Raw genomic sequence first — 19,650 nt, 5'->3', positions numbered from 1 at the left:
CACTTATGTATGAGTAGATTTCTACTCATGGGTAGATTTCTTTCACACACAGGTGGTCGCAGACGACTACCATGCACTTGGTAAAGAAACTTGGAGCGGTGGCAAGTCCAAGAGGTAGCACATGAAACTGGTAGACCTCCATACCAAACACGAATCTGAGGAAACGGGAGTGAGAACTCTCTACGGTGATGTGGAAACAGGCATCCTGAGGTCAATGAAGGCCAACCAATCTCCCTGAGAAAGGAGAGGAAGGATAGATGCCAGGGACAGCATGTAGAATTTCCTGGGAGTGATATAGGTATTCAGTTTTCTCAGATCCAGAATCGGTTCTAGACCCCCATCTCTCTTTGGTACCGTGAAGTATCTGGAATAAAACCCGTTGAGTAGGTGGCTACTTGGGATGGGTTCAATCACCCCTTTTCCTAGAAGTGTCTCGACCTCCTGGTGTAGTGCTGGAGATGGAGCAGTAAACCTCATGCTACTGATGGGAGGGGGGAGCATCAAATTCGATCCTGTATCCCCACTGGACAGTCGAGAGAGGACCCAGGAATCCAACGTGATTTCCTTCCAAGCAGGGAGGAAAGATGGTAAAAGAGTACCAAAGAATGGAAGATAAGCAGAAGGATGAAGAAGAATGGGGACAGAGTCAAAGTCACCGCTTGTTACCGCCATCTTTTTTTTGCTGGGAGCCTCTAAACTTCGATGATGGATATTGTCTGTGAGACGTTTTCCTTTGACTGTGTACTGAATGATGGTGGATTGCTGAGGCTGATTCTGGCCAGGTGGGGAACAGTACCAACATCTGCCTGGCTGCTGTTGGTATTGCAAATAACTCATCTGCTGTGCAGTGGTCTGAGCTTTTTGCCTTGAAGCCAAAGTCTCATCTGTTTTGGTATTGAAAAGGCCTTGACCATCAAATGGGAGGGCCTTGATTCTTGACTGTGCCTCCTGAGACAGGATGCCTGACCTTAGCCAAGCTTGCCGGCACAACACAATCGCTTTAGTAAGCACCTTGGCATCACAATCTACATGGTGTCTTGCTGTGTGAATCTGCTGCCTGAAGAGTTTCAGGGCCTCATTCTGAAACATTCGAGCCAGGTCTTTCTTATCATCTAGTAGATGCTCAAGTCTGCTGACCTTGTCTCACAAGAGGACCCAATACCCAGACATTGCGTGCCTGACAGCTTGCGACCTTGAGACCCATCGCCACTGACTAATGTACACACCTGCCAAACAGATCAAGCCGACTTCCCTCCTTATCCACTGGGGAAGAATGCTGTCTGTAAGACTTCACTAGAGCTGCCTCCACTACAATGGAATTAGGTGCTGGGTGCTGAAATAAAAACTCAGCCTCTGCCTCTTGGACCTTATACATCCCGTCAAGGTGTTTCAACATGGATGGCATGGACAATGGACTCTTCCAGGATTGCTGGATCACTGTCAACAAGGCTGGCAGCACTGGGATTGCAACTGGGTGTACTGAGTCTGTACTGATGGCATCAAAGACAGGATCCTGGACAGCAGGGGCTGCTTGCTGGGTTGTCAATCCCAAAGACTGCACCATCCTGAGAATCTGGTCAGCAAATTGGCTGAAGTCTTCTGAGGGCAAAATAGCAGCCTGTGAACCAACCACCGCATCTAAGAACAAGATGGAAGGCTCACACGAAGAAGGTGATGTCGAGGCTGAGAGATTCCCTTCTGAGATAGGAGACTTGACTGGCTGAGCATGAACACTGGACAGGTTTTCAGTTGTGGCCTCAGTCACTGTTGGATGGGCGACAACATCTTGCAGAAGAGCAAGCCGAGGTGGACCCTTAGGGGTAGCAGCCAGCTGTATGGTCGGTTGTGAGGAAACCTCAACCCGCAATGTCCATGGCATAGAAGGCACAGCAGGATTCACTGGAAGTGGAGGGGAGCCAGAAAGGTGTCATCAGCCTCACACAGCCAGGGGTCAGCAATAATAAAGTCCTTCTCTGGTGAGTATGGAAGGTACAGCCTGACTCCAAAGAACTGGCAGAGGAGCTAAGAAAATGCTTTCAGTATCGGGTGATCTCGGTACTGTGGCTGAGGGTCACCGATAATAATGCTTGTCATCTGGGTATCCCCACCAGCAGCAATGTCAGCCCTGGAAAGAGTCAAGTGTTCCATGTCCCAATAATGCACCAAACCACAGGGAAAGTCCCATTCTGAGTGTTGGTTCCAACCAGGTGGAGAATGCAATCAGCCTCTGGTGTGACAATAAGAAGGCAGGTATCTTTGAATCGATGTGGAGAACATTGAGTCCAGTGACCCATGTCACTGGTCCCACACTGCTGTCCTCCATGGTGAACTGTACTGTCTAGAAGGGGATGCTGGTGAGACATCCCTTATTTCACTAAACTTGAGGTGACCTGACAGGTGTCAGACTTTGGTGCCATTGTCATCTGGGCAACGGGGGAGTATCATTGGTGGAATAGGCGGTATCACCATTGATACCAAAGCTGGTTGGTCCTGAGGAGTAGGAACCTGATCCAGAGACTGATGCAGACTATGGGTGGAGGTGATGACTGCTCAATAGCAGGACCCTATTGGTCCCGACTCTCCCTCAAAGGTTTTTTAGAAGATTTTTTTTTCTTTTTAGGTTCGGTAGTCACTAAACTGGCCTGTTTAGGTGACCCAGCCTTCTTAGTTAGCTTTTTTGATAACTAAGGGCCGACCTAGTATAGGAGATAAGTTCTGCTTGCTTGAAATGCCTGGAGCAGGACACTGAGATTTATCTCCCATTTGAACAGGAGATGAAGCAGAAGACAGCACAATTAGCCAGGAGGTAGTCTGAGGCTGAGACATTGAGGTCTTTGGATCCTCAACCACTTTGAGTTCCTTATGCCAAAGTACAGCCTTTAGCCTGTCCGAACAGTTACACTGGGCTTGTTTAGAGAAGGTTTGGCAGTGCAGGCAAGACTCCACTACATGCCCTTCGCCCAGGCAAAACAGGCAGAGGGAATGGCTGCCTGAAGGTGGTAACTTGCTCCCGCGCTGCACACACTTAGTGAAGGGAGCCCTAGGGGCCATACACTCCTATGGGCGATCGCAAGATCACAAAGGTAACAGGAAAAAACCAAACAAATTACTAGAAGGAGAAAGACAGTTAGAGAAAAGATAGAATAAAATGTCTATAGAACAACCAGGTGGCCTGATCAGCAAGAAGCTTCCTAATGTGGCTGCCGCAATGGCAGTTGAAAGAGAACTGAGGAAATAGGTGGGAAACTGTGGGGACATGCAGAGTAGATGTTGGGGGAAGGGTTCCTGCCTAAAATGCCTCCACTACAGAAGTTTCCCAAATTGAGGCTCCACACAGGAGCACAGCCCCATGTGCCTGATGCACAGAGACCATGAAGAAGGGAACTTTGATTTTTGTAGATTTTGATTCAATCTACATATTGGCAAAGAAAGCCTTACATTGGTTTATAGCCTCTCAAAAATAACTTTCAGCTACGTACCAAGAACAGTTCCTATTTCTCTATTCATTTTCTATTGCTGTAAATAAATGAATACTGCAGTCCATTTAAGTTGCTTTGTTATTTCATTGGTACCTGCACAATCCACTCATGTCTTCTGTATGGAACTCTATTTTCACACACTTTTTTAAGGCAATATTGTGGCCATAGCAGTGAATGTACTCGTATACTCTTTATTGTATTCATACCAAATTTACATTTTCTGTCATCTGGAAAGCAGAGTCAAGGTTTTATGTGGTTAGTCACATACTGCAGCGATAGCTCTGGAGCAGATTCACCAACTCCAATTAAAATTAGCCTGGATTTATATCCCTGTAAAATAAAGACAGCACTTTATGTCAGTGTTATCTACATATAGTAGATTTGGAACGGAAACTGAAAACACTATCTCGAATGATTGTTCATACTCAAAAATATAGATATAGGCATTTAGTAAAATAAACTAAAGCATATGTTGCTATAAACCTCCAGCAACATACACATTTTACAACTTATATCTAAGACTAGAAATAATTCATGCTTTATGCTATATGGTAGCATCAAATTCAAATATCTGACCATTCCCACTTACACGGTGACTTCATTGGTTATTATCAGCTAGATCCTCTGCTATGGCCAGCTGAGGGTGCCCCTGCATAAGGAATGATGCTGTCTGAGCACACAGCACCTGACTTCCCAACTACTTTGAGTAAATACTCATGAGTAAGAGCTGAGGAAGACAGTTATTACAGTGTTCTAAGATGGGGATGTTAAACCAGGTATATATGATGAAAAAGAGCTGCATATTTACAACACAACTGTGCTGGTGCAGTAAGAAATGGAAGAAATAGACTCCCCACCCTGCCCCCAGATCTTCATTTAGTCATACAAAAAAAGTTAATATCACCACCTCAAAAACAAAACAAGCGTGTCCTTCCATTCATATTCTTATGTTTTCAACCCTGAGTTATACCAAATGTTTTAAATGTGAGGCCTATTGAGTCTCTTTCAGATGACTATATTAATGTTTTGTATAATTACCTTTAAAGATGCTGATAAAGTTAGAGGTAAATGAGCTCTACTAATTTAAAACAGCAATTAAAAGGAAGATCAGTACCCCCTTGTTTTTACTAGGCAAACACTAGCTTACTGACACCCATTCCTGATCAGTAGCCTCTGTTTTGATAGCCAGGGCTCTGAGCAGCAATGTATTTTTAAAAGCCTGTGATAGGAAGTACTAACCTGCAGTTTAAATAAACTTTCCCCAAGCCATTTCTCTAAGCTTAACAGCAAGAGAGTAGATTACTTCACCACCACACCACCCAAACAAAATGTGACTCAAGAAAATTAATGAGAATTCTTCTAAACGCTGAGACATGTTAAAAGAAACCTTACAATCTTGCAAAAATAAATGCACTGTGGGCAAGCTTTGGCTGCATATTTTAAGTTAGGGACAGGGATCACCATGCCTCGATTATAATCAAATCCAAAAAAACCCATCATGACTTTGCTCCCCCCACTTTCTTTTTAAGTCTTCCTTTTTGAATCCAAGTCTGCCAATAATGGCCTCTCAGTATTTAGGCCTGGTTCACACATCACAATAATCCAGAAATTATTTCAATTCGGGGTTATTGTGAATGTGGCAGTGTGCCAGTACATATTGCCTGATCGCCACTGCAAGCAGGAGAGGCTAAACAACCCAGAGATGTTCGTTCCTTCAGTCGTTTGCCATGACATGTGAACCAGGGAACTTTGGCTTATCACAGAGTTGTGATGACTGGGGACGGACAAGCCAGAGTTCCCTGGCCCTGGAATGTTTAGCCTCTCCTGCTTGGGAGCAATAGGGCAGTGTGCATCAGCACACTGTTGCATTCACAATAACCCAGAATTTAAAAAGTATTCTGGGTTATTGTGACTTGTGAACTGGATGTTAATTTTATAAAGGAGTGACCCAAGCAAAAATCATAACACACTCCTTGTAATGGACAAAACTACAGGATATAAATAAGTAGACACTGTTTACAAGATTATAAAAGAAACTGTTCATAAGTAGCATCTGCACACTGAGTCAAGCAAACTAACCCTTAGGAAAACTTAATGAGTCAAAGTGTCAATATTAGGCACTGCAAAGGAAAAAGCAACATTTAAAGATTCTCTAATGTTTACTCGGCATGTATAGATTGTTGGTTTTAAAGCAGGATGACAGAATGCTGGTAAGTTCCTGTCTTCCTTGCCATCTTAAATACTTTAATATGAGCACAGAAGTGTGTACACAGAACTCTAGAGCTGTATATATAGATGTAAAAATACAGCTGTAATCCATACATAGTACTGTAACTACCATTCTATGTGAAATAACTTATACATATGCCATGAAAAATGAGCATATCCGTTTGGGATAGGAACTAGTTGGAAAGTCATGGGTATTTTTTTTTTTTTAAATCAAGGCTAGGTAACAATTATACAAAAATTATGCTTAAGTTGTTCCAAAGGGAAGAATTAAAGAGCTGATTAAGGAAGGGCGCTAGTGAATTTTAATCAGCAAACATAAAATAAAATAACATCTTGCCACAGAACTTCCAGCAAATTACTATCCTAATTTCTTTGGAAAGAAGCTGAACAGGTGGCTACTCTACATCTCTCATACCCGTACACTTGTGGATTTCCCTTAAGCACCTAGCACTAGCTATGGTAGTAAAGTTGCATTCTGTGGGTTGATTGCTCTCAATATTGTCAGGTCACGTTTAAACCTATCCCAATTTTATCTGATTCTTCTGAAGCCCTTGTTACTGGTGATCATATTCTTATATGGTCGTGTTGTCAACTGAAAGATTTTTCAGCTGTTCCTAAGACCTCTTCCAAGTGGTCTCAACAGGGAAGTTGCCAACTATGGCAATAAGAGGCTGCTTATCAGCTTCCTTGGGGCCTTTTCTGTGGCCAGAGATTTTTGATCGAGTTTCTAGAACCTAATATAGGAGAGCTCAGAAGGACTGGAACATTATGGATACATATGGTTTGTGGGAAGCAAACAATTGTCTATGGGTTAATGAAACAGGAAAGCTTCCACTGAAAACAGATCTCCAGCAGATAACCTATATAAACTATAAAAGCTCTGACATAAGCTAAAGAAAAAATAGTGAGGTTTAAAAATATGCCTTGACAGTTGATTTTGATAATTTGGACTACAGAAAATAGTTCATATGGGCCATGTGTGGACATCAGAGTAATACATACTTTTTTAAAAAAAACAGAGTTACTGACTGCGTTTGCATGATCATGGAGGGGGAAATAAGCCACAATACGCCATTGTGTCTTATTTCCTGTGCTGTGCATGCTGGTTGCATAGCGGGGAGATTTACATAACTACCCTCATCAGCATGGCTTGCCATGTCATGCAAACCTGGTGAGGGTGGCTTGTTGTGATAGTTAATAAGTCACCCAGAACCCATGGGCTTTTTAAGCCACTGTGGCTTATATCCCCCTCTGTCATGGTGTGAACAGGCCCATTGTGAATGAGACAATGTGCTAGTCCATGCAGCTCAATCACTCCTGCTTGGCTCCTACTGCCAATGGATAAGAACAAATTGTGTTACAATTCTGGCTTGTAGATAGAGAGACAAGCCAGAGATAGAGAGTCCCTGGCTTGTTTAGCTGCTCCTGCTGGCTGGAGGACCCAATCAGGAGCTAGCGACCCACATGTACCAGCAATGCCACCACATTCAAGGTAACAGATTATATTTAGCTCTACCTCTCATTTCCATCGACACTTCCTAGGGAGGCTGCTGAACTCGTGAACAGTGTGTTGAGGCTGTTTTGGGGTGAATGAGCATAAACAAGCTGAAGCTTAACCCAGACAAGACGGAGTTGCAGTGGGTTGGGAATCCAACTACTCTGGATGGAGGTTTACAGCTGGTCTTAGATGGGGTTGCACTCCCCCTAAAAGACTAAGTGCATAGCCTGGGAGTCTTCCTGGACTCTATGCTAACTGGGGAAGCCCAGGTGGCTGCAGTGTCCAGGAGTGTATTTTACCAGCTTAGGCTAGTACCCCAGCTGCAGCCCTATCTGGAGAGGATGGACCTTGCCTCAATTATCCATGCACTAGTGACGTCCAGGCTGGACTACTATAATGTGCTGCACATGGGGCTGCCCTTGAAGACATCCCAGAAACTTCAGCTGGTGCAGAATGAGGAGGCTACCCGAGAGATGGTGGGCGTGAGACAAGTAGATTATATAATGCCTATACTGCACCAGCTGCACTTATTACTGGTGTGTTTCTGAGCCCAATTTAAAGTGCTGTTCTTGACCTTTAAAGCCTTAAATTGTTTGGGACCAAATTACATAAAGGATCGCCTTCACCCATATCAGCCCGCCCACATTTTAAGATCAGCAAGAGAGGGCCTTCTCATCTGCCCACCTGTGAAGCAGTTGGGGAGTGACTACACTGAAAACTTACTGTTTTACTCTGCCTTTCCTCTGATTATGTTTTATCGGACTGGGTTGTAGCTCCTGTTGTCTGCAGTAAGGTTTATTTTATACTGGTGTTTGCTGTTTTTTAGAATGTTTGCTACTGTTGCTGTTTTTACTGTGTTTTTATGATCGTGTTATTTGTGTTTTATTGTTGTATGCTGCCTTGGGAAGGCTCCTGCCCTGAAAGGCAACAAAGAAATATTTTAAATAACTAAAACCCAAATTTTAAAACTTTGGGGTTACCATGACATGAGACATGGGAGCCAGGCCATAAGAACAAGTCACATAGTGTGAAATTTGATGGTAATACGAAGCAAGTAAATTTGGATAAAATTTATATAGAGAAGGAGTCATGCATCTGCTTCACACTACGTATAGTCTTAGATAAATCTGGCAAGTCTCCTTTAAACTCATCCTCCAATTCACATAAAATTATAAAGTAGGGGAAACACTATCAGTAACTTTTGGATTTTCTATATGCAGGTGCCTGTAACAGAATTGCTATCAGTGTTTCTTTTGCTGGATGTTTTTAGTATGTATTGATGTTTATTTTTAATTTTTTAATAAATGTATGAGTCACATTTTGGCCCAAAAAGGGCCCAAAGGCAACTTGCAACTGAAATGTAAAACAATTTAAAATTTTAATCACCAGCAACAGCAGAATTAAGAGCAGGAGAGAATATTAAAAAGAGTAGGGCTAATACATTAAAAAAACTAAAAAGCCATATGGAACAAAAGTTTTAACAGTCCGCCTAAAACTGAATGAAGAAGGGGCCAGCCTAACTTCCTTTGGGGGGAAATTCCACAGACAGGGAGCTGTCACCAAGAAGGCCCTATCCCATGTTCCTTCCAACCTAACCTCTCTTGGTGGTGGGACAAGCAGAAGGGCATCTGAAGGAGATCTTAAACTACAGACAGGTTCATAGGGGAGGAGGCAGTCTGGCCAGATATCCTGGCCACAAGCCATGTAGGGCTTTATAGGTAAGCACCAGCAACTTGAATTGTGCCCAGAAACAGACCGACAGCCAGTGCAGTTGATACAAAACTGGTGTAATATGGTCATAAACTGTGTGCCAGAAAGCAATCTGGCTGCTGTATTTTGCACTGGCTGTAGTTTCCAACCTCTCTTCAAGCCCAGCATACAGTGTGTTGCAATAACCTAAACAGGAGATGATTAAGGTGTGGATCATTGTTGCCAAATCTGTCTTTTCCAAGAAGGGGCACAACTGGCGTACCAGTCGAAGCTGGGCAAAGGTGCTCCTGGCCACAACAACAACCTGACACTTCAGGAACAATGCTGGCTCCAGAAGAACACCCAAGCTGTGGACCTGATTCTTCAGAGGGAATGCCACCTCATCCAGAACAGGCTGTATCTCCAGTCCTACATTAACATTTCTACTGACCAACAGTACCTCTCTCTCGTCTGAAATGAACTTTGGCTTCATAACCCACATCCAATACATCACTGCAACCAGGGAATGGTTCAGAACTTCCAAAGCCTCCTTGGCATCAGTTGAAAAAGAGAGACAGAGCTTTGGTATCATCAGCCTAGTGACGAGACCCAACCCCAGAACTCCAGATGATTTATCCCAGCAGCTTCATGTAGATGTTAAACAGCATAGGAGATAAAATAGAGCCCTGATAGAGCTTTTCAGATCTTGAACTGATGTTTAGCCCATACATACATTTGGAAATCCACTTAAGTTTTTACCATATATTTATATGGTGGTAGCGCTGCTGTTGCGACTCACCCACCATAGAAAAGGTTGCAAGCCAGTAGCGTGTCTGAGCCCATCAGTAGATGAATGATCTACACCTTCGAATAGCATGGCCAGAGTAAGATATTTTAATCCAAAGGCTCATGGTGCAAAGGTAGATTTTTAGTGATTTTTTATTTTATTTTTAACTACTTACTCAGAATACACTGTTCCTTCTTAAAGAAACCGAGGTACAGTATCTTGCTAACTTCCTACTCCTAGCATCCACCTACCATAAAAGGTAACAGGAAGTGATTTCTTTAAACACAGGACTTTTACCATGCACCTTGGTGAAGTTGAGATTGCACACCCAGAGATAGGGGGGTTAGTGATGTGCCCTGAACTGGTTCAACTACCTGGGCAAGATAGGCAGTTTCTTCTCAGGGTGCCATCTCCTATCAGAGGTTAGCTATCATTACAGCTATTTTTTGTTTTTGACGCCACTGCTCTGAAGAGTTGTATAGAAGTACAGCTGAACCATTCCTTCAGATTCTTTAACCATGATGCTTGTCTTCTTCCTACTGATCGTTCTCCTTCCATTTTCCCTTCTATAATGAGCTGGAGTATGGCTCATTTTTCGCCTCGGATAATATGACCAAGGTATTGTAACTTTCTTCTTTTGATGGTCTTTACCAACTCTGTTTGTTTGTTACTCTATATAGTACGTTCTCATGTGTTACTCGATCAGTCCACGGTATTTTCAGCATATGTTGGTATATCCACATTTCAAATGATTGGATTTTACTCAGATTGTTCTTTTAAGTGTATTGAGAACACGTAGCATCTTACCATCCGAATCCTTACTGCAAGATTTAGGCCTTGACTACATAATAATCATTTCATTTTAACAAACGCTGTTCTTGCCATCCACTCTTGCATTTATCTCTTGTGTTTGTTCATTTCATTCATTGAGCCAAGTTCCTTGGTATCTGTATTTTGTGACTCACTCAATTGGCATATTATTTATCATAACATTAAATGCAGTAAAATACCAAGGAACTTGGCTCAATGAAAGAAATGAACAAACACAAGAGATAAATGCAAGAGTGGATGGCAAGAACAGCGTTAAAAAATGCAGTTTTTTTGCTTATCACCATATATTTTGTTTTCTTGATATTTATTTTAAGGCCATACTCATTACTTACTTTATTAATCTGATCTAGTAATTTTTGTAAGTTGGATATATTATCTGTCATTACTAAGTGTCATCAGTGTATCGAACTGTTAATTATTTTTCCATTGATGTTTATGCCAGCAATTTGTTCAGCAAGTGCTTCATTAAATATAGCTTCAGAATATAAATTGAACAGCATAGGTGATAGGACACAGCCTTGTCTTATTCCTCTTTGAATTTGAATTTTTCAGATAACTCTCCATCTATACGAACTAAGGCTGTTTCATTCCAATACAAATTTTCTATAATCCGAATCTCTTGACTATCGATATCAGGTTTTCTCACTATATCAATCACTCGTGATGAACTTTATCAAATGCCTTAATTAATAAATCCCATGTATATGTCTTTAGTCATATCAAGACATCTTTGAATTAAGATGTTAAATCCAAATAATGCTTTGCTTGTTCCCATCCTGCTTCTAAATCCAAACTGCATTTCACTTATATATAATTCTTATTTCTTATACATTCGATTGTGAATAATTTTAAGAAATATTTTAATGCATGGCACATAAGGCTGATTGTTTTGTATTCGGAGCATTCTTTAGCATTGTCTTTTTTGGGCAATACTACAAAAGCTGATTTAAGCCATTCTCTTGGTATGATACCAGTTTTATAGACAGTATTATATAAATGTACCAAGAGTTGTATTTCATCCCCTTCAATTAACGTGAGGAGCTCAACTGGTATCCCATCAGGGCCGCCAGCCTTTCCCCCCCCTTTATATTCCTTATAGCATATTCTACCTCCTCACACATGATATCAGGTCCATGTCAAATTCCACTGTCTTTATTCAACTCTGGTCTCATATCATCAAATAATTCCTTGACGTATTCTTAAATTCTACAATCTCTTAAATTATACTATAATTGTTCTGTGTTTATCTTTCAGTAAACTGAACTGTTTCTTTCCCCCCCTACAGCTGTCACTTCCTTCACTTTTTTATGTGACCCAAATGTATCATGCTTGCTTTCTAGTTCTTCAGTTTCTTTACATGTCTACCATTAATTTATCTTTCACTTCTATGATCTTATACTTCAGTATTTTATGTATATCATTATATTTCATCATATCACGTCCCTTATATTTTCTTATTTCTTCCATCAAAGCCAGGATCTAAGAGGTCATCCATTTTTGCTTTCCTTTAAATCTGTTCTTTTTAAAATTGGTCTTACTTGCTTTCAATATAGCTTCTTTTATTTCATTCCACCTTTCATTGACATTTAAGTGAGTTTCATTATTGCTCTTAATGTTTTGTGAATTCTCCTTTATTTTTCTCTTCACCTCTTCTTTTATTTCAGTATTTCCAAGCATATTAATATTTAAGCTTTGTGTTATTTTCTTTCTTAAATAAAGAAAAGATAGGCAGCGGCTAGCTGAAATCTGTCCATTTTTGCCACAGTGCCATTGGCGATCATTTTTCCTTTGAGGTAATTTACTGGTGGCCAGAGCAAGAAAGCTTATATAAAATGTATGTATACCCATCCTTTATTTCCACTCTTCTTTTTTTAAGGTACCAATCAAGCGAAGAATGCAAATACAAGAATGGATACACACCAGCATTTTCTATAAGCTTTCTTCCTCTGGGAGCAACTAAACATTTATTTGTCTTAACTTACTGATCCTGCCACAAAAGCAAGATAGATAAATCATTTCCTCACCAAGACATTTTTGGCCCAAACAATATACTGAGCTTTCAGGAAAATAAACTAAACACTACATGAAAATCTAGCTTGAAAATTGTGACTTCAAGCTATCAACCGAAAGCAGACTATGCTTTTCTAAACTGTGTGAGGTCATGAGCTTACCAGCAAATGTTAATTCTCAAGTTCTACTAATAGTTTAAAGCCTAGGGATTTTTTCCCTCTCACTGCCAAAGTGTTAATGTTTGCCTTAGAATCCAACATTTGACCACAATGATTAGCAGAAATTTAACTAAAATACCACAGGGGGCTTGGGGATCACTTTCAGCCTTAAAACCACAGGAGGTGGGGGTGTCACAAAAGGCTTAAAGGTTCAGGTACAAAAGGTGGTGATAAAGAAAAGATAATGGCAAATATTATTGCTTCAATTCCAAAACTGGAATTTCCTAAGTGCTTTTATTTACTAAAATACTTCTAAACCACCCTTCATCCTTGCACATCCCAGTTGTACAAAAAAAAAAAAAAATCCATTCAGCCATATAAAGTAAAATAATGACCAAAATTAGTTGCACAAAATAAGCTTATATAATAAAAAAGGCAATCTTAACACAACTGAAGAAAAACTAAAAAAAGGATAGGCATGTTTAAATTAAAATTGCTAGGCAAAGAAGAATCTGACCTGACACCAGACAGTGTCAGCACTACTCATTTTTCTATGGGGAGGGAATTCCACAGTTGGAGTGCCACCACAGAGAACTGGTGTCTTGTACAAGGCTTTCAGTAGTACATGTAGGATAATACCTTTATCAGGACTGTCAAGATAGCATGCGAACCTTCACATTCACCTGAGATCTTATACAAGGTGATGTTTAGGTATTATACTAGTACTTTTGGTTATTTTTTAATGAAGCAACATAATGATATGCTATTTGACAAGCAACAGACCTCAGTCAAGCATTTTTCAGACAAAGGTTATCTGAACATACGTTCATATATTTGCCTTGTCAAGGGAGAAAAGGGACAAAGTGCTGTAGAACATTAGAGACTAACCGTAAAATCCTATACTTGCTACACAGACATAATTCCCATTTTAATTAGGCTTACCCCTAGGTAAACAGGTATAGCAGGTATCCTCAGTCTTTTGGGGCCAATGGCCACATTTGAAATATTGAGTGTCATGAGCACGCTCACAAAATGGCTGCCATATTGGCCTGGCCAGTCATACCCATTTTACAGAAGGCAAACTGGTGAGGCTGAAAAAACAAAAAGTAACCAGCCCAAGAACCTAAGTACAAGGCAGAAGTGAGGTCTGAACTCATGCACACAGGCAAGACATGCTCACGCACACAAAATCCAGGCAAAACCCAGCACACGTGTGCACAGATACACACACATAATAAATCCAAGCAAAGCACGCATACACACAAACCTAGGCAACACACACACACACACACACACAACACAAAAACAAACAAACAAGTTCCGTCCTCCCCACTCTGCAAAAAGCACATGAGAATACCCACACAGTGCACTGGCAAAATGCCTCCTGTCACTCCTAGCTAACACTCCTAGCCCCACAGTTTACTCCCTCCCCACGCCCTACTTTTTTCTTGGTGGCTGGGCATACTTCAAAATGAAGCACAGGGCTGAAACCACTCACCTTTTTTATTTTCTAAGAACATGTCTGGGTCCCACGTGGAGGCATTCTTGGAAATAAAGATAGCACTGGAGGGGCATGGAGCTTAGTGGGGGGCAAGGGAGCTGTCTGCGGTCACCCTGGAGCCCATGGGCACCACGCTAGGGACCCCAGGGGGTATAGGACTGCAGCCTAATTGATGTATTGTGGCTGATTCCTTAAATTCAGATGAAGTGAGAGAGTGAAAGTAATCATTAGGTACACACACACACAATTTAGGAAACACAAAATCTGTACTACAATCTCACTTGGAAGTGGTTTGATGAACAGACTCCCCTCCACCTTCTGAGATCAAGGGTCAATGTACAAATTCAGATTTGACAAATTCAGTAATGTGATGTAGCATTAGTTTTCAGAACATGTGTGTCTGTGAGAGGGCCACATCTTTGAATATTTCCCACATAACTTAAGAGGCAGGATATTTTGGTATCATGGAGAGGGTTTTAGAATTCTCTTCCTAACATGATGGTTTTCTATTTATTTATTGCATTTATATCCTGCCTTTTTTTCCTCCTTAAGGAATCCAAGGCAGCATACATTGTCCTCCTCCTCTCCATTTTATCTGTCAGGGTGAACACTGAGCCCATAGAATCCCAGAGTAGTTCTGATTCTGAGGAAGAGCAATCGCTCCTGGGAGAGGAGCGCGCTCCTCTTTCCCAGGGCCAACAGCTGACGGAGATTCCTCCCACCAGCATTCCTAGCTTAGATAGCAGTCCTGGGAGTGACAGAGCACGGGAAGCAGACTTGATGGACGCGCGACGCGACGCAGAGAGCGGTGCCAAATGGAGGGCGCAGAAAGGAGGCGTAGTGCCCGGTTGGCGTGCAAACAATGGCTGCGCCCAGAGGATCCAAGGGAAAAGGGGAAGGACTCTCCCTAGTCCTTAAGTTCAGGGGTCTGCCAGTAATTCCCTTTCAAACGGGGACCAACTGTTCCAACGTAGGGCATAGGTACTCTGCTGCTCATATCTAGTTGCTAACAGTAGAGTTAAGTTGTAAAAGAGGAATAAAGCTTTGAAAAGAATCCCTTTGTCTGTGTCTGGACTTGGCTACTGGATTAGACTGAGAGAGGCCTCCAAGGAGCCCTTGACAGCATCGTCACAACAACAACCCTGTGAGGTAGGTTGTGCTGAGAGTCTGTGACTCGCCCAAAGTCACCCAGCAAGTTTCATGGCTGAGTGTGGACTAGAATCCTAGTTCCTAGGATGTGCCTCATGTTTTATCTGTATGTGTACATAAGCTGCAGCTGACGTTCATGACATCTGTACTTATAAACATTTCACACATGTCAAGAAACCCTGGGATTTTTTTGGCCTTCCACTCAAGTGTGTGCTTTATGCCAATAATTTGGAGCTCTCTGTACTGTAGAAAATTTCACATGGTGTGCTGGTTTGTTACTGCTCTCTGCCTGTGGCATACTGCTGCTTGGATTATGCAAGTTAACATGTGGAAGGACTATTATGCGGAGGACCCTGCCTTGGGGGTTGGATTAAACTTTCTATTTCATTTCAGCCAAGAGAATTCTACTATATTGTGGGTCAGTGCCAAATGAAAGCTGATTGAGCCCACAGCTAGGAAACTCTGTAAACAACCATAGGAAAATGAGTTTGCATGGTTAAAGTTATATCGCTTTTGAAAAACCTAAAACCTAGCTATAAACACAAACACAAGGACCTGGGAAGGAACAAAATTCTCTTACAAGCTATCACACATGTAATTTGTAGGTTCTCATGCTCTCTTGCTTCAACTTTCCCACTTTCCATACTCTTGTACATTCTCCAAGACATAACAGAAGCATTTTCCCCAGCTGGTATACCTCCTTCCCCCATAGGTTTTTATTATTTTTTTTATGAAAAATATTTTATACTGGCCTAGAGATGTACATTCTGAGGCTATGGAAAAAAATGTGGGGTGTGTGTGGAAAAATTGGAAATTTTGGAAAACTTGAAAAATAAGCAATACTTATTTTTTTAAGCGCTCTTCACAGATCTAAAGTCACTTTGTTCCTTTAAGACAAGCTTCCCCAACCTCGTGCCCTCCAGGTATTTTGGACTTCAGCTCCTATCAGCCTCAGGAAGCACTGGGCAGCACTACAGTGCCCAGCACTGGAATGCTGGGCACTGTAGTCCAAAACATTCAGAGGGCACCAGGTTGGGGAGGGCTGCTTTGGGAACATAAAGCAGCCTTTGTGTTCCTAAATTTATTTTATGTATAACTTAGTTTGCTCATAAAATTATTATTATATTTTAAAACTTTTAAAAGGAAACTCAGTTGGTAAACTTATAATTATTGTCTGAATAGACTGCAACTACATTAAATGACTGCTACAGCATCAGAAACACAAGACTCTATAGAATGAAAGCCAAGCTGTCAAGAATGTACATTTACTGTCAAGAATGCACAATGGTGACCCCACTCACATGTTGGGAAACTGAGCATAAATGTCTATCAGTAAAATATACTTTAGCTCAATAATTTTAATAAGTAATGAAAGAAATAACTATGCTGAGAATCTTACAGAGGATTAAAAACATATTTTTCCCCATGGCTTCATTATTTCCAGACATTTTACATCTCTAGTCTTTCTATAAAAGTGTTCTTATTACATAGCTTTTAGAAATCATTTTGGGAGAGTAAAGGCTGGGTAACAATATATATGTCAGGAGCGCCCTAGCGGCCTGTTTCAGTCTACTCCAATAGCCAACTCACGACACAGACAAAAGGATTCTTTTCAAGGCTTTAATCCTTTTACAACTTAATGACTCTTTCAGATCAAAATCGCCAGCGACTAAACAATGAACAGCAGAGGAGCCTATGCTCCGGGTTAGGCAGTTGGTCCCTGTTTGAAGGAGAATCACTTGCAGACCCTGAACTTACGGGCTAGGGAGAGTTCCTCCCTCTTTCCCTTGGGTCCACGGGACACAACCATTGCTTGCGCGCCAAATGGGCGCTACGCCACCTTTCCGCACCCTGGGGGGCGCAGGCAAGGCCAAACGTCATCATTAGGTATTCATACGCTCCGTACCAGGTGCCGAAACACGTCTTCCACTCATCCCCCCCCCGGATGCGAATCAGATTGTAAGCACCACGCAGGTCCAACTTTGTGAAAATCTTGGCTCGCCCCAGGTGCTCCAGCATCTCGGGTATGAGAGGGAGGGGGTACTTGTCGGGGATCGAGACCGAATTCAACACTCTGTAATTGTGCACCGGGTGGAGTTCTCCCGTTTTCTTGGTCACAAAGATAGTAGGGGCGCAGGCGGGGGGGGGAGGGGCGAATGAAGCCACGTCTGAGGTTTGTGTCCAAAAACTCCCGCAGAGCTTGAAGTTCCGGCTCCGACATCGAATAGAGCCGGCCAGCGGGGATGGTCGCCCCAGGAATGAGGTTAATGGCACAGTCAAAAGAGCGGTGGGGGGGAAGCTGGTTGGCCTCCTTCTTGTCGAAAACATCCCCAAAAGCCGCATACTTCTCTGGGAGGATCACAGTAGCTGAAGAACTGCTAGAAGTAGACAAGGAGGAGGAGGAAAAGGTTAAAGCCTGGACTGGGACTGGCGCCTCGTTCAGGAGGCTATGCTCCTGGCAGTATGGAGACGCAAACTCCACTTGCTGAAGCCCCCAAGAAATCTGAGGATCGTGCTTTGAGAGCCAGGAAACAGTCAGCATGATTGGGTATTGGGGAACCTTGGCCAAGTGAAACTGAATCTGCTCAACGTCGGACTGGACATGCAGAGTGAGTGGAACTGTAATCCGGGTCACCATGCCCAAAGAAAGGGGACGCCCATAGATGGTCTCCACTGCAAAGGGGGCAGGAAGGGGCAGGGTAGGAGTCTTGTGGAAGAGGGCGAACGTTTCATCCATGAAACTGGTCGTAGCCCCAGAGTCCACTAAAGCTAGGGCCTCCACCCCACCCCACTGGGAGGAGCGGAGGTGAACATTCAACAGCAAACGGGAGGGTGGGGGGGTGCGGAAGGCACCCACCTGGTAGGGAACCGACCCCCACACTGGAGACCCCCAACAGGCTTGTGGGGCAGCCTAGTCAGGCCTGGGGAGGAGGAGGAGGAGGAGGAAGGAGAGGAGGGGGAAGCAGTGGGGCTGCGGATCTAGCACGGCAGGTTTTGGTGAAATGTCCCAGCCTTCCACAATGAAAGCATCAGCGCTCCGCGTGCCGCCGGTCTAGTTCCTCCGGTGGCAGCGGGGCTCGGGTAGCTCCCAGCTGCATCGGGGTCTCCTCCGCCCCCACCGCAGGGGCGGGGGGTGGGGGAGACGGCAGGAAACGTGGGGAAATGGGAGGAGGGAAATCTCGGCCCCCGGCACCCCGCCGGGTCTGCTGGCGCCCCTCCAGCCGACTATCTATCTGGAGGCAGGTATGGATGAGGTCCTCCAAAGAAGGTGGGCTATGCGTGCATGCCAACTCATCCAAGATCTCGTTGTTCAAACCATCCAAAAACTGAGCCACCAGTGCGGCATCATTCCACTGTAAATCCTGTATCAGCAAGCGAAAAGGTGTCGTGTAGTTGGAAACTGAGTCCTTGCCTTGCTTGAGGCGGCGAATCTCCCGAGAAGCCGTCTGCGTGTGCAGAAGGTCACCAAAGAAAGGTGCCATCGCTGTCATGAAACCTTGATAATCTGCGAGCAGGGGGTCATTAGTGAGAAGAAGTCCCGAAGCCCATTTAGCTGCCACGCCTGAAAGTAGGTTAATGATGAAGCCCACACAAATCTGTTCCATCAGAAAATCCTCAGGTCGTAGGCGCATGTACAGCTCCAATTGAGCCCGGAAAATCTGAAAAAGTCCTTTCTCACCAGAAAACTTCTCTGGCAAAGCCACTGGGCACTTGCGGCAAGGGGGAATCGGAGGTGGTGGGGGTTGAACTGCAGCTTGCAGATTCTGTATGGCAGTCGTCAGTTGAGCCACTTGATCACGGAGAACCTGGTTCTCTTGCGCCAGAGCTTGCACTGCTGGGTCCCTGGCAACCTCCAGTAGGAGAAGAGAGAGAGAGAAAAAAAGAGGAACGGGGACCAAGCTGTCAGGAGCATCCTAGCAGCCTCTTTCAGTCTACTCCAATAGCCAACTCAAGACACAGACAAAAGGATTCTTTTCAAGGCTTTAATCCTTTTACAACTTAATGACTCTTTCAGATGCTAATTACCAGCGACTAAACAATGAACAGCAGAGGAGCCTATGCTCCGGGTTAGGCAGTTGGTCCCCGTTTGAAGGAGAATCACTTGCAGACCCTGAACTTATGGGCTAGGGAGAGTTCCTCCCTCTTTCCCTTGGGTCCACGGGAGGCAGCCATTGCTTGCGTGCCAAACGGGTGCTACGCCTCCTTTCCGCGCCCTCCATCGCTCGTCACTCCCTGCATCTGCGTCGAACGTCTAGCAAGCCTCCCTCCCACACTCTCTCACTGCCAGGGTCACTATCTATCTCAGGAATTCTGGCAGG

General features: G+C 43.3%; 1 protein-coding gene across 4 annotated transcripts in view; it reads right to left on the bottom strand.

Annotated features, from left to right (window-relative positions):
- LDAH (lipid droplet associated hydrolase) overlaps positions 1 to 19,650 on the bottom strand; it is a 144,442-nt gene that overhangs the window by 111,578 nt on the left and 13,214 nt on the right. Inside the window, exon 4 of one of the 4 annotated variants that reach the window (XM_084826514.1) lies at positions 5,882 to 19,182. The exons of the other annotated variants lie outside the window; for them this stretch is intronic. Coding sequence (XP_084682640.1) covers positions 18,361 to 19,182 — 822 coding nt within the window. The 3' untranslated portion in view covers positions 5,882 to 18,360. Of the gene's footprint in view, positions 1 to 5,881; positions 19,183 to 19,650 lie in introns of those variants that run through there. 4 annotated transcript variants of the gene reach the window in all.

The sequence above is a fragment of the Heloderma suspectum genome, chromosome 1 (genome assembly GCF_057233095.1).
Source record: "Heloderma suspectum isolate Gila_16-S chromosome 1, 16-S_ref, whole genome shotgun sequence".
In the NCBI taxonomy this organism is placed as follows: Eukaryota; Metazoa; Chordata; class Lepidosauria; order Squamata; family Helodermatidae; genus Heloderma; species Heloderma suspectum.
The sequence above is the reverse complement of the archived record's forward strand: the minus strand, read 5'-3'. Positions and strand labels throughout refer to the sequence as shown.